The sequence below is a fragment of the Diabrotica undecimpunctata genome, chromosome 10 (genome assembly GCF_040954645.1).
Source record: "Diabrotica undecimpunctata isolate CICGRU chromosome 10, icDiaUnde3, whole genome shotgun sequence".
NCBI lineage: Eukaryota > Metazoa > Arthropoda > Insecta > Coleoptera > Chrysomelidae > Diabrotica > Diabrotica undecimpunctata.
The window spans coordinates 15,906,730-15,921,100 of NC_092812.1; the positions used below are offsets into that span (position 1 = coordinate 15,906,730).

Genomic DNA, 14,371 nt, shown 5'->3' on the forward strand with positions numbered 1-14,371 from the left:
TTTCTCGTACTCATACAGAGTAGATCCGAAGAAAATGAAAAAGACAGAAAAGATTTTATTTCACGTTCAAAGCGTCTATGTATCTATTGATACGTATTTCGCTTTAATAAAGCTCATCAGAATAGTTATTCATAGCCGTTCTCAACGTGAAAAATAAAATTCTCTGTCTTATTAGAAGTAACAATAACATGACTTCGTTATGGACGCAATAGCGACATCTGATAGAAAAATCGGTAAGATAGTTTCGAAACAAATTCAGATTTCTGCTTTAATCTGGAGCCTTCTAAAAATTGCAAGACATGACCAGACGATGATAAAGATGTTAAAGAAGACATGGGGAATCTAAAATTTGCATTCCACGACATGTCTATTCATCTAGGCAGAAATCCTAACGAATTTGTTTCTCGTACTCATACAGAGTAGATCCGAAGAAAATGAAAAAGACAGAAAAGATTTTATTTCACGTTCAAAGCGTCTATGTATCTATTGATACGTATTTCGCTTTAATAAAGCTCATCAGAATAGTTATTCATAGCCGTTCTCAACGTGAAAAATAAAATTCTCTGTCTTATTAGAAGTAACAATAACATGACTTCGTTATGGACGCAATAGCGACATCTGATAGAAAAATCGGTAAGATAGTTTCGAAACAAATTCAGATTTCTGCTTTAATCTGGAGCCTTCTAAAAATTGCAAGACATGACCAGACGATGATAAAGATGTTAAAGAAGACATGGGGAATCTAAAATTTGCATTCCACGACATGTCTATTCATCTAGGCAGAAATCCTAACGAATTTGTTTCTCGTACTCATACAGAGTAGATCCGAAGAAAATGAAAAAGACAGAAAAGATTTTATTTCACGTTCAAAGCGTCTATGTATCTATTGATTTAGAAGGCTCCAGATTAAAGCAGAAATCTGAATTTGTTTCGAAACTATCTTACCGATTTTTCTATCAGATGTCGCTATTGCGTCCATAACGAAGTCATGTTATTGTTACTTCTAATAAGACAGAGAATTTTATTTTTCACGTTGAGAACGGCTATGAATAACTATTCTGATGAGCTTTATTAAAGCGAAATACGTATCAATAGATACATAGACGCTTTGAACGTGAAATAAAATCTTTTCTGTCTTTTTCATTTTCTTCGGATCTACTCTGTATGAGTACGAGAAACAAATTCGTTAGGATTTCTGCCTAGATGAATAGACATGTCGTGGAATGCAAATTTTAGATTCCCCATGTCTTCTTTAACATCTTTATCATCGTCTGGTCATGTCTTGCAATTTTTAGAAGGCTCCAGATTAAAGCAGAAATCTGAATTTGTTTCGAAACTATCTTACCGATTTTTCTATCAGATGTCGCTATTGCGTCCATAACGAAGTCATGTTATTGTTACTTCTAATAAGACAGAGAATTTTATTTTTCACGTTGAGAACGGCTATGAATAACTATTCTGATGAGCTTTATTAAAGCGAAATACGTATCAATAGATACATAGACGCTTTGAACGTGAAATAAAATCTTTTCTGTCTTTTTCATTTTCTTCGGATCTACTCTGTATGAGTACGAGAAACAAATTCGTTAGGATTTCTGCCTAGATGAATAGACATGTCGTGGAATGCAAATTTTAGATTCCCCATGTCTTCTTTAACATCTTTATCATCGTCTGGTCATGTCTTGCAATTTTTAGAAGGCTCCAGATTAAAGCAGAAATCTGAATTTGTTTCGAAACTATCTTACCGATTTTTCTATCAGATGTCGCTATTGCGTCCATAACGAAGTCATGTTATTGTTACTTCTAATAAGACAGAGAATTTTATTTTTCACGTTGAGAACGGCTATGAATAACTATTCTGATGAGCTTTATTAAAGCGAAATACGTATCAATAGATACATAGACGCTTTGAACGTGAAATAAAATCTTTTCTGTCTTTTTCATTTTCTTCGGATCTACTCTGTATGAGTACGAGAAACAAATTCGTTAGGATTTCTGCCTAGATGAATAGACATGTCGTGGAATGCAAATTTTAGATTCCCCATGTCTTCTTTAACATCTTTATCATCGTCTGGTCATGTCTTGCAATTTTTAGAAGGCTCCAGATTAAAGCAGAAATCTGAATTTGTTTCGAAACTATCTTACCGATTTTTCTATCAGATGTCGCTATTGCGTCCATAACGAAGTCATGTTATTGTTACTTCTAATAAGACAGAGAATTTTATTTTTCACGTTGAGAACGGCTATGAATAACTATTCTGATGAGCTTTATTAAAGCGAAATACGTATCAATAGATACATAGACGCTTTGAACGTGAAATAAAATCTTTTCTGTCTTTTTCATTTTCTTCGGATCTACTCTGTATGAGTACGAGAAACAAATTCGTTAGGATTTCTGCCTAGATGAATAGACATGTCGTGGAATGCAAATTTTAGATTCCCCATGTCTTCTTTAACATCTTTATCATCGTCTGGTCATGTCTTGCAATTTTTAGAAGGCTCCAGATTAAAGCAGAAATCTGAATTTGTTTCGAAACTATCTTACCGATTTTAAATTATTATAGTTCCGATTAATTTTACATATTTGCTCATTAAACTCCAGTATATAGTTTTTGTTTAGTTATCAACAATGATTACCAAACCCTCCCCCCGGAAAAGTGTAGAACTCATATTTATTCGGAGTTTGTATATGTTTTCATTGAAAAGGTAAATAACCAAAACATTGGCAATTTACATCCTATGTCAGTGGGACACATTCTTCATAAAAAACTTTGCATTCAAAATATTTTTAAAATAGACAGTGTCGGAAAGAATAGAATTAGAGTACAATTAAAATCTATCAAAGATGCTAATAAACTTGTTAGTAATAAAAACCTTGAAAAAGAAAATTAAAAGCATGTATACCTAATAATATCTTATCTAGAAAAGGTGTAGTTAAACATGTTGATGTGCACTATTTTTGACGAACAATATCTTTTTAAAAATTCTTTATCTCATATAGCAATCATCGACATTCAGAGAGTAAAACGAAAAATCGTGTCTAATGGTGAATCACTTTGGTGCCTAGACAAACGGTAATTGTTACACTTGAGGGAAATATTATAAAATCAAATATTAATCAGTAACTCGGTCTCATGTCTACTACAACTGTATATTTTCAGAGTGACGCAATGTTTTAGTGTTTGAAATACGCCGAAACAATGCCTTAGCGTAACTTTCTTTGGTCGAGAGCTTTCTCTGTTCGCGCTGATAATTCCAGTTCATTAAAAAAAAATCAGGAAAACATAACACCTCATAGGTCAGTTATGAGCTCAACTCTCTTTCTCTTCGATGATCTGGTTCTATTTGCAAAGGGCAAGAATATAAGAATGATTCAGATTACTCTGAACTTACCATAATACCAGTGCTGACTGCGATGCCCCTACCACAGTAGGTGTTAGGAACAATATCCCCGAAACCAACACTGAGGAAGGTGATAGCTATAAGCCACATTGCATTAAGAAGGTTGGCATGTTCCTCATCGTGGAATCTAGAACAAATAACAATAGATCGAACTTGTTTCAAAAGTAGTTTAATATTTTAAATACTAACAATAAGCTTATCTTAGTAACTAATACTATAAATAGATCTACAACTAACATGCTACATATGTTTTGACACTTTATACTACAATTTAAAAATTTTCAGCTTTAATGCGGTATTTGTAAAGTCTCTCGTGTGTTTTTTACTATATTCTGCCCCTCGAGCTTGATAGCACAGCACCTCATTAATTCAAAAATGTGTCAGAAACACTAGAGGCTCGCTCACAAAATTAAAGCGAGTTGTAAGCATTTCTTCATTGGAAATGTGTCTTTGTTCTCTATATTTCGTTGCATCCTCCCTGTATTATGAGATTTAGGTAGCTGCTACAGTAGGTTCGAAAGTTAACATAAAACGAAAATGAAGGATTTGCCGATTCAGTGCCAGGAATTGGGTATAAATGTTTGGAAAATGAACTTTTATCATAATCTAAATTTACTATACTAAAACAATTTTTATTTGAAGGTGATTAATTGGCAACATCGCACTTAACGAAGCACTTAACGATAACTTAGCAACGAAATCATATTCCACTTATCAATTTTGTAGAGGCGTACCAAGTATTTATTTAAACACATAAGTAATTACGTAAACATTAAATTTAAGACAGATATAATTAATAAATTATCATGTTTCTTCTAACAGGTATCTTATAGTTGACTAACAAAATAAAGAAAAATTTTATTGTTATTATTTGTTATATCTTATTAGAGAGTAACTAATACAGAACTTCAAAAATCAGAAAACTTTGGAAAATAGTTACTTTTTCATTAGACTAAACAATCTGAAATTTTAACATACGATCTCACCATTACACTTCATTCTCTATTTATAGAATTGCTGTGTGTTGTAAACGTTATATTTGTTTTTTTACTTGATTTGAAAGTTTTCTTGTGTTTATTTGTTTTATATTCCATATAAATTAAAATGAAGTAAGCTAAACTATTATCATGTGAATGCGTGTATATAGTGGCGCATTTGTTTATTTGAGTAAATTCTCGAAATATGAAATGAATATGACACTAACTACTAGAAAGTTAATAGCTTTGTTAGAAGAAGACTCAGATTGTGAAAATGCTTGCTCACTTAATGTGGTTTATTTGCCGCCGTATTTACATGAAGTTTCCGATGTGGAAGACATTGATGATAATATTATTTGTGAAGAATCAATAAAATCGGAGATTGTCGGTACACATGAAATACAAGTAATTGACAATTGACGATTGACGATGATTCTGATTATGATATTTCTCTGAACCACAGATAAAACGTCCAAAGAAAAAACCAGGCAAAAATGGTAAATCCAAATTTGTTTTAAGTTATTATTATCAACAACAGATATTTCTTCGTACTCAGTAGTAATTCAACATCAGTCTGACTGATATTTAGTTACACAATATAAAAGCTAACCATGGAGGCAAGTCACATATTGAAGTTTTTTCACTCTTTTTTAATAAACAAGTAATTGACAGCATTCAGAATAACCGTCACAATTTTGAAATGAATGACATAGATTAAAAAAAAATTTATTGGCATATGTATATTATCTGGTTTACACTCTGCTTCAAGTTGATATGTATTAATCGAAGGATGAGGATAAAAAAGTGCACATTATAAGAGAAAGCATGAGTCGACATAGATTTATATTTGTAATAGTGAAGAAACCGCTACATTAGTGTCAAACTTAATACATGGACATCAATCTAAATATACTTTACCAGATGAAACCAGATTCGACAATATTGGCCACATTACAAAAAGAGACGATGGTGCAAGAATGTCGGATGTGCAAAAATAATACTACCTATTTATTTATGTAAAAGGTGTAGAGTGCATCTACACCCCGAATGTTTTGAAAATTTTCACCTTAAAATTTAATTACCATTTAAGTTTCAATATGTTCCTTTATTAAATATTGTACTATTTTTTGTTGAAAATGAGAAAAAAAATCTTTTTGGTTATAAATTAGTCTTAATTTATGTGTTTTTAATCCAATCTAATAAATTAATTGTCAAATTTCTCTTTGTTTATTGTATCGCCCTAATGGGTTAATACTATAAAAAAAAATAAACTTACCCCAAATTTACTTTACTTAGGTGTCTTAATACTTTTTAAAAGTTAATAATAAAGTCTATTTAATAAATATATTCCCAAGAAATAGAACACACTACGCCTATACACATTTAGAATGTGGAACGAATAAACTAAAATATCATATCTCTCATTCCCATTCTTTTTAAGTACATATAGACTAGCGAAATGTTGATAAGTTTACCGATGTTTCTAACTATTTAATGAACTATACGCTCTTGAATCGCACCAATTTATATTGTTACGGGGGCAAATTTTATGGGACTATCTATCTTTTTCACTTATTCACATGAGCGAATCATACACAATAAAAATGACCCCGGTAAGAATCTACTTCTGAAATTTAACATGGTTCTTAGTTCAATTTGTAGATTAGTCACTTTTAATTGAAAATTGTCGGACTATATAGTAAAAGACTCTCATCTAGGAAGTCATCAATTTTTAGTGGAAATATTTTTAAATTAACGATGAAAACGGTAAACTCATTACTTTGCTCATAACTTAAAAACTTGTCTATTTAGAGATTTGCACTCAACAGACAATTTTTTCAGAAAAAAGGTTCACAAAATTAGATGTGCGGAATTACAATCGGGTAATAAACAAAAAAGTTATTGCAAAATGAACAAAAATATCGCTGTTTTTGAATATTGTTTATAACTTTTTTATTATTTATTAAAATTTATTTAAATGTACCTTAACTTGACGGTAATATTATGTCTAAATTGTGTGCAAAAGATGGGCTAGAGCGGTTAAATAGTTTTTGTGAAATTTAAATTGTTTATTTAAGATTGTTAATTTAGAATTATTTGAAAAATGAGCTTGAAATTGAATGAACTCAATAATCCGGGGTTCACTTTCTTCGATAAGAAATATACTAATAAACTATGAAAAAAAGTTTAAAAAAAAATATCAAATGAATGTAAAAGTCAGAATACATATTAAGTTAGAACTCTTTCAACAATACTCAATATTAATTAATATTAAAGTATTTTTCACAGTTTCATTTAGTAAAACTGGTTAAAAACTAAGTAGTGTGTGAACTTCGGCAGTAAAAAGGTAGTAAACTTATTGGAGAAAATATTTATAGTGCTACCTTCAAGTCAACCTAGTAAACGTTATGTAAGTACCAAAAATCACTTCATAGTATTTATATTAATATTAATATAACCTATAACGTTCCGAAGAAATAGAAACAAATCCAGTTTTGGGTCAAAATCCACACCGGTTTTCGAACCGGTGATAGGGCCGGACTTTAGCCGGATAGATATAGAATATATCTATATCTATCATCTAAAAATGCAGTCGATTCACTTCTACATTCCCACAAATATGTTAATATAAAAGAAACTCAAGTAGAAATAAGAAGACTTATCTCTCCAGCTCAAAGACTAGTCATATCAAATGCTTGTCCTATTGTTCCAAACTCGTTAATTGAACAAGAACTACATCAGATGAGTATAAACTCCGTCTCAAAAATGACTTTTCTAAGAGAAGGTATGCCTGAAAGCGAATACAATCATGTCTTGAGTTTTAGAAGGCAAATATTTATTACACCTTTAGACAATCTATCTATTCCTGATTCTTTCATTATCTCTTATGATAATACCAATTATCGTTTATACCTTTCTATAGAAGGATTTAACTGTACAAAATGCAAGACTATTGGTCTTCAGGAAGCTGAATGCTCTAACCAAGCTCTAACCAAGCAAACCCCACTACTTCTAATGTATACTCAGAAACTTCTCAAAACATATTACCTACAGTAAATACATCTAATAACCAAACAGAACTACAAAGTTCTGGCAAAGCTAATTCATCCACTGCTAGTGCACACCATTTTTCAAAACACATTAATTACAATAAAATCCTTTAATAATCAAACAAAACAAATTATGGAAACTGACAATAACCTGACAGGATCCATAAGTAATAGAAGTGAAACATCTTCCTTAAAAACTCCAACATCATCAACTTCAAACAACATCAGAAATCCTACTCCAGTAGAAATAACACCAAATCCAATTAATACAAACGTCCCTAATTAACTAAAAAGCTTCATCTCATCTTCTCCAGACACTAACGAAAATACCCCACAGATATTTACTTCTTCTGTAGTAAGCAAACCAAAAAAAAGTCAAAAAAGTCAACCAGAAATTCCCGCGAAGAACTTTTACTTTCACTAGAGTGAATGTTGAGTGAATTATGAGTGAATGTTCCGCGCTGCAATAAGCAAAGTGAAGATAGCCGTGATGATCGCCAACTCCGGAACGGATAGGCACTTTAAGAAGAAGAAGAGTGAATTAAAGACAAAATAGAAAACAGATCACCACCGTTTATCAAATTATAATGAAATATGTGACTTCTTAGAAAATACAATATATGCCAAACACCCTGAAATAATTTCAAAAGATTACTCGAATGAAACTACCGAGCTAATTGAGATGCTTAATTTAGTTCACGTTTATACCCACAATTTAAAATTAAAAAATAATATACCTAGATTAAAAAAGAAACTAAAGCCCAATAATATCTCTTCCACAGAAGAAACAGATGAACAATTATCTCAGGCAGAATTCTAACATGTTCAATTCCTTTATTTTACAGTGGAATCTTAATGGATTTTATACCCATTTGGAACAGTTAAAACTATTAATAAGTGAATTATGCCCAAAGATCTTATGTCTTCAAGAAACTCATTTTAAACAAGTTAATATAAATCTTCAAAATTATCAATGTTTTCCAAAAAACAGAGTAGCACAACAGGCCAGTGGCGGAGTAGCTATCTTCATGCTCTAACCCACTGACTGTGAAACAAATCCTGCTTGATTGTCCTCAATTCAAGGAAAAAAGAAGATCCCACGGACTCACAGATTCACATGATCTTAAGACAGTTCTCACCAAAAAAATTTCGACAGTGTTAAGCTATTTAAAAGACATCAAGTTATTCAATTTTATTTAATGTAATATTTCATGTATTTATTATATCCACTAATAACCCTGCGCGGTTGATGTGGTTTTGTGTTTAAATAAAAAAAAAGTTTAAAAAAATTACATTTAGGTACACAAAATGATTTAATAATAAATAGCACTTTTTAAGCTTTTAAACGTTGAGTACGCTGATGGTATGAAATCGCACAGTCAGTCGAGGTGAATAACACTCTTAGAAAAATTGTATATAAAGTAGTTTAAACAAACATAAAATTAGTAAAAATATTGGAATCCGGAAAAATAGTGACTAAAGGATCTTGTGATAAAATTAAATAGAAAACCATAAATAAAAACTGGCGTCTGTCTGTTTACGCTATTGAAAAACTGGAAACAAGGTTGAGTGTAAAAATAATTAAGATAACGAATGAAAGGTAAATATTTATAATAATATTCAACTTAAATTTAAATAATAAGACATTTAAAGATATTTACTTTCAGAGGTAGTTATATTGTTACCCATTGGCACCCAACGTTTCTGATAAGTCGCTCAATAGTTACAGGTATACAAAAGTAGTCAGAAAGGCTGTTTAGGTTCATTACACGTAAATCTTGAATAATAGGTATTAAACTATTCTGGATAAATGCTAAGCCAATTACAATATTTCCAGCTTTACTTATGTGAGTAAATTGTGCCGGTGTATCAAACGCAGTCCTCCCATTTAATAAAAAAAAAGAATTGGTGCTCATAAAGTCGATAATATGGCGCCCCTTTGTATTTTTTACCATATCATTACTTGAACGAAGCTCCGATATATTTGTGCCCCCCAGCATCTTTGGCGAAACTTCTCCGATATCTGATACACACTCATCGTACCAAGTACTAGAAAAGAACAAGTCTTCATCAACCGATTTTAAATAAAATCTACTCTACTTACGCATAGACATATCTTCAATAAGAAGGCTCCTCCGATATGTACCGAATTATCAGTGAAACATAAAGGGTGTCCCATAATTAATTGGACATTAGCTAATGGGTGATAGCTGACATCAAAATAAAGCGTTTGAGCTCAAATTGCTTAGGCTAGTTGCTAGTTTTCGTTCTACAGGGTGATTCATTAATATTTTTTTATATTAGTTTTAGGGATATATTGAAAACTATTCAAAAGATTTAAGTGAAATGTGGTATCTTGCTTTTATTTAGTATGCTTAATATGAAAATGATATTAGTTTTACCATTGACACTAGGTGGCGCCACCTACTATAACATTGGTTCATTAATGTGGCCATAATTTTTTTGTCCGCCCTGTATCAACATTCTAGGCAAAAAAATATGAAATAACATTAAATTCTACACAAAAAACGTATTCTTGTTTTAAATAAAAAAAGTACACCGTTTTCGAAATAAACGTATTTTGTTAATGATACGCATGTCTGTAGTTAATTTTTCACAAAACAAGCAGGTACCTAGGTATGCTGTGAACTTAATGGCAAATTCAAGGCGTAAGTACGAATTTGTTTACTATTTGTTGTCAAAGTGCAGTGCGAGTCTATTATGATAAAAAAAAAGAATATGTGTGTACTTTGTACGCAGGTACAGAAGTTATACTTCTATTAAATGATTTCAACGAAGTAAATATATTTTAAACAGTTTATTTGTGTTTTATTTAAATATTAAACTAATTTTGATACTTACAAGTTTTCTAAAAATTTTCTTAAATAATACCGAAAATAAAAAAAAGTAAGCAAGGCAATAACATGGCATGTTCTAAGTGGTCACCCATCCAAGTTGGCCCTGGTCGACACTGCTTGACTCCTGTTTTCGAGCGACAACTGGTGTAAGCCAGTGTGCTATGGCCGTAAAATTCATACTAAAATGAAAAATTTTGCCAGATTATATCTACAAATAATATTAAGATTGCCTTTTAATGGTCTTTTCATCATATTTTAATATCTATTATCCTATTTCCGACGAAGACAAATTCAAAGACAAAAATTATAAAATATATTTTTTTCACACTGTATTTGACCTGATACATACGTAACTTCAAATATATAGCAACTAACTTTGAACTGCCGTTGAGCGCGTAGGTACTTCATACTGTTATTTTTATAAAAATTCACTCTCAACATTTTTCCCAATTGCACCTTTTTTTTTTTTTTGGGAGGTGAGAATCTTCAAAAAGACCGTCTGGGAAGGTGTCCCAGGTGTGTCGGATTCAGCCCGGCACGCTTCACCGCGTGGCGAGGCCGCCTACCGACTAAACTCACCCCCTCTTCCTCCAGCCGACGGATCTGGAACCGCACTTCGCGTGCATGTCTGACCTGCCGACCTTACTCCTAATTCCCTCTGGCATTTTCTGCGTGCATTCCATTGGTTTGGCGGCCTCCTATCCTCCCCCCTCCGCAAAAGCCTCGCGGCAGACTGGTCGGTGAAGTGACCGTCCGGCGCAACTCATTTGCGGGTCGGGCGACCGGGCTGCCGTCCCTCCATGATGGAACTAGCGAGACAGAACCAGTTGGTAATTACGAGTAACGCCAAACATTCTTATTTTCATCAATTCATTCATTCAATACACACATTCATTCAAAACTCAAGATTTAAAACACGGAGGCAGTCGGCATAGGTTGGATGTAAAAGGTCCTCCCCTGCTAACTGCCCCAGGATGGACACGGGTAGAACAAGGAAAACATAAATCAAAACAGAAACAAAAAAAGAAACACAAGAGGCACTCAGTCTGAGTCGGATGTAAAAGTCCTTCCCTTACTGAATGCCTCTTAAGACATACACCACAGTTAAATAAAATTAGAGTAAAAACGGTAAAATGTTGTATAAATAAAATTGGTAAATAAATAAATAAATAGATAAAACAAAATATATAAAATAAAATAAGGGCAGTCAACATAGTTTGGATGTAAAGGGTCCTCCCCCGCTGACTGCCTTGACGTACATGACACAAACACGTTAAAAAATAAATAGTGACGATCGGTCATCCCGCTTGCAGACGCCTCTCTTTTTCCTCTTTGTGTTTGATTGTCTTGGTAACAAAAGCAATGACCAGGTCGAAGTCTCTCTTGCTACCGACAGCTTTATCGATTAACTCGTGAGGCTCGCCTAGAGGGGATCCAAGACCCAGCTGTAGCTCGGTACGCCCTGCATGATATACAGGGCACTCGAACACAACATGCTGCGCGTCGTCCACCACTCCACACTCGGGACATAGATCGTCCGTGGTCTTCCCTATACGGTGGGTAAATTTCCTAAACGATCCATGTCCCGTCAAGAACTGTGTGAAGTAGTAGTTAACGCGCCGATGCCGGCATTCGTACCACCTCACCACATCCGGAATCAGGGATCTCGTCCACGCCGCCTTTCCGACTTCGGCTGTCCATTCCCTCTGCCACGTCTGTAGACTTCTCGTCCTTTCCTGTGGTCCTGAACCTATTGCCCCATTGCCCCTTCGGTACATTCGGACTCTTTCTCCGGCCAGAATATGCACCGGTACAGAACCAGCCACCACCTGTAAGGCTATGGTTGATACGGTTCTGTACGCGCTGCACACCCTGAGCCCTAAGAAGCATGTCTTTGTACTTTGTCATTCGAATGACCTCGTGCCACACTGGGGCCCCGTACAACACTATGGACAGGATTGATTGCAGCATCACTGTCCTTTTCTGAGATCCCGGACCCCCTATATTTGGCATCAGTTTATTTAGCGTGGAGGTCCTTTTTTCTGCCTTCCGACATACTTCTTGTACGTGTTGTCCGAATGTAATCCTGTCGTCAAATATTATACCTAAGTATTTCACTGTCTTCTGGGGTCTTATTGCGGAGCCTTTGTATTCAAATAAAATATCATTTCTTTTTCTCGGTCCCCTCAAGATTATGGCTTCCGTCTTCTCTACTGCTAGTTTTAGGTCATTTCTTTCTATCCAGACCGCGGTCTTTCGTATTGCTCTATTTACTTTTCCTATTATTCCCCAATTCGTATCGTCTTCGACTAGTAAAGCTAGATCGTCCGCGTATGAAATCGCTCTCACTCCACTCTCCTTGTTTACTTCTAGTACCCCGTTATATAATATATTCCATAGTAAAGGTCCCAGGACTGACCCCTGAGGTACTCCCACGGTCATCTCTTTCTTCTTTTTTTTCGATATGCATACGGTTCTGTCAGATAGGTAGTCCTTTGTTATATTGAACATATATTCTGGGGCCCATTCGACGATTTTGTCTACTATAAGGCCCCAATTTGCTGAATTAAATGCATTTTTTATGTCCAACAAAACAAGAACCACCCATCTTTTCTTGCTTGTTTTTGCCGCGTCCCTTATCCAGGTAGCGGCATCGATTGTCGATCTACCTTTACGAAACCCATACTGTTGATTTGATAACACTCTCATATCTTCCAACACGCCTTCCAGCCTCTTCTTGATAAGTCTTTCATAGAACTTACCAAGGCAGTCCAGGAGGCATATTGGCCGATAAGAGGATGCTGAATCGGGGGGTTTCCCAGGCTTTAGGAGTAGAACTAGGTTCGCTTCCTTTAAGTCCCTGGGAAACTCTTGTTTCTGCAGTAGGTCGTTACATATTCTTCTGATCAAACCTGGTTTCTCAGTTGCTACAATTTTAATTGCCTCTGGTGGCAGCCCGTCGGGGCCGGGAGCTTTCCCTGTCTTCATTTCCTGGCCAGCGGTTCGTATTTCCTCTTCTGTGAACTCCTCTACCATTGTTGGAAAGATTTTTATAAAATTTTGGATTTCTTTGGTGGGGAAGAGGAGTTCAGCTGATTCCATCCGCTGGTCCTCGTCGAGTTTATATGGGGCCATGACCTTCAACGTCTTCATGGTAATTTTATATGCGTCGCCCCATATATCCTCTTCCAATGCTTTTATCAGGGTCTGCCACTTTTCTTTTTTTTCTTCTCTTATTTTTTTATTTAGGGTTCTCTTTAGATCTTTGTATATTTCTTTAAGCTCGAGGTTGCCCTGGATTCTCGTGTAATTTCTTCGAGCTCTGAGGTATCTCTCCCGTAGACCTTCTATCTCATCCGTCCACCAGTAGGGGGATTTTTTATTTTCCTTTCTCTTCACGGTGGCCAACTTTGCAGCATTTTCTAGTGCTCTTCTCAGTTGACCAAGGTCAGAAATCTCGTCCTCATTGATATTTCTGACCTCCGATAGGTACGTGGTTTTATTAAAATAGATTTCCGTGTGACCTATCGGCCGCCTTACTCCCCCTTTTACCTTTATGTTGTATTTTATATAACGGTGGTAGGTGAATAATTGATCGTCGAGGACATCCCACCCGTGTACTCTTCTGGATAGCCCTTCACTCGCGATCGTGACATCAATGTGTGTTTGGCTGGCCCCTCTCACGAAGGTTGGTTTATCGTTGTTTAATACTTGGAGGCCAGCCTGGGCTATCCATTCGTTCCAGAGTTCCCCCTTTTTGTCGTTTATGGGGGAACCCCATAACATGGATTTCGCGTTTATGTCCCTGGCGATCAAAATTTCATTTTCATTTGTGGCGGCGCTCATTATTTCGTCTACGATGGCTTTGTACCTCAACATAGGGATGTTGGGGGATATGTAACATGCCAGGAGGCAGAAATCCCTCAACCTAATGAGGATATAGTTCCCCCCCTGACGATGCTCCGCACTCCCACATCCCTGTTTCTAATGAGCACCGCCACGTTTTTTCCGTCATCCTGGACCCAACCACCGCCTGAAGTAATCTTCTTGTTTGGTTCTGGGACGATGAGCAGGTCTGTTTCTA

At 34.9% G+C, this 14,371-nt stretch overlaps 1 protein-coding gene across 2 annotated transcripts in view; it reads right to left on the bottom strand.

The window, feature by feature from the left end:
* The window catches only part of SK (small conductance calcium-activated potassium channel), a 975,882-nt gene that overhangs the window by 102,304 nt on the left and 859,207 nt on the right, over positions 1-14,371 (bottom strand). For both annotated transcript variants that reach the window (XM_072546075.1, XM_072546076.1), the window contains one exon: positions 3,394-3,529. In XM_072546075.1, coding sequence (XP_072402176.1) covers positions 3,394-3,529 — 136 coding nt within the window. The remainder of the gene's footprint in view (positions 1-3,393; positions 3,530-14,371) is intronic.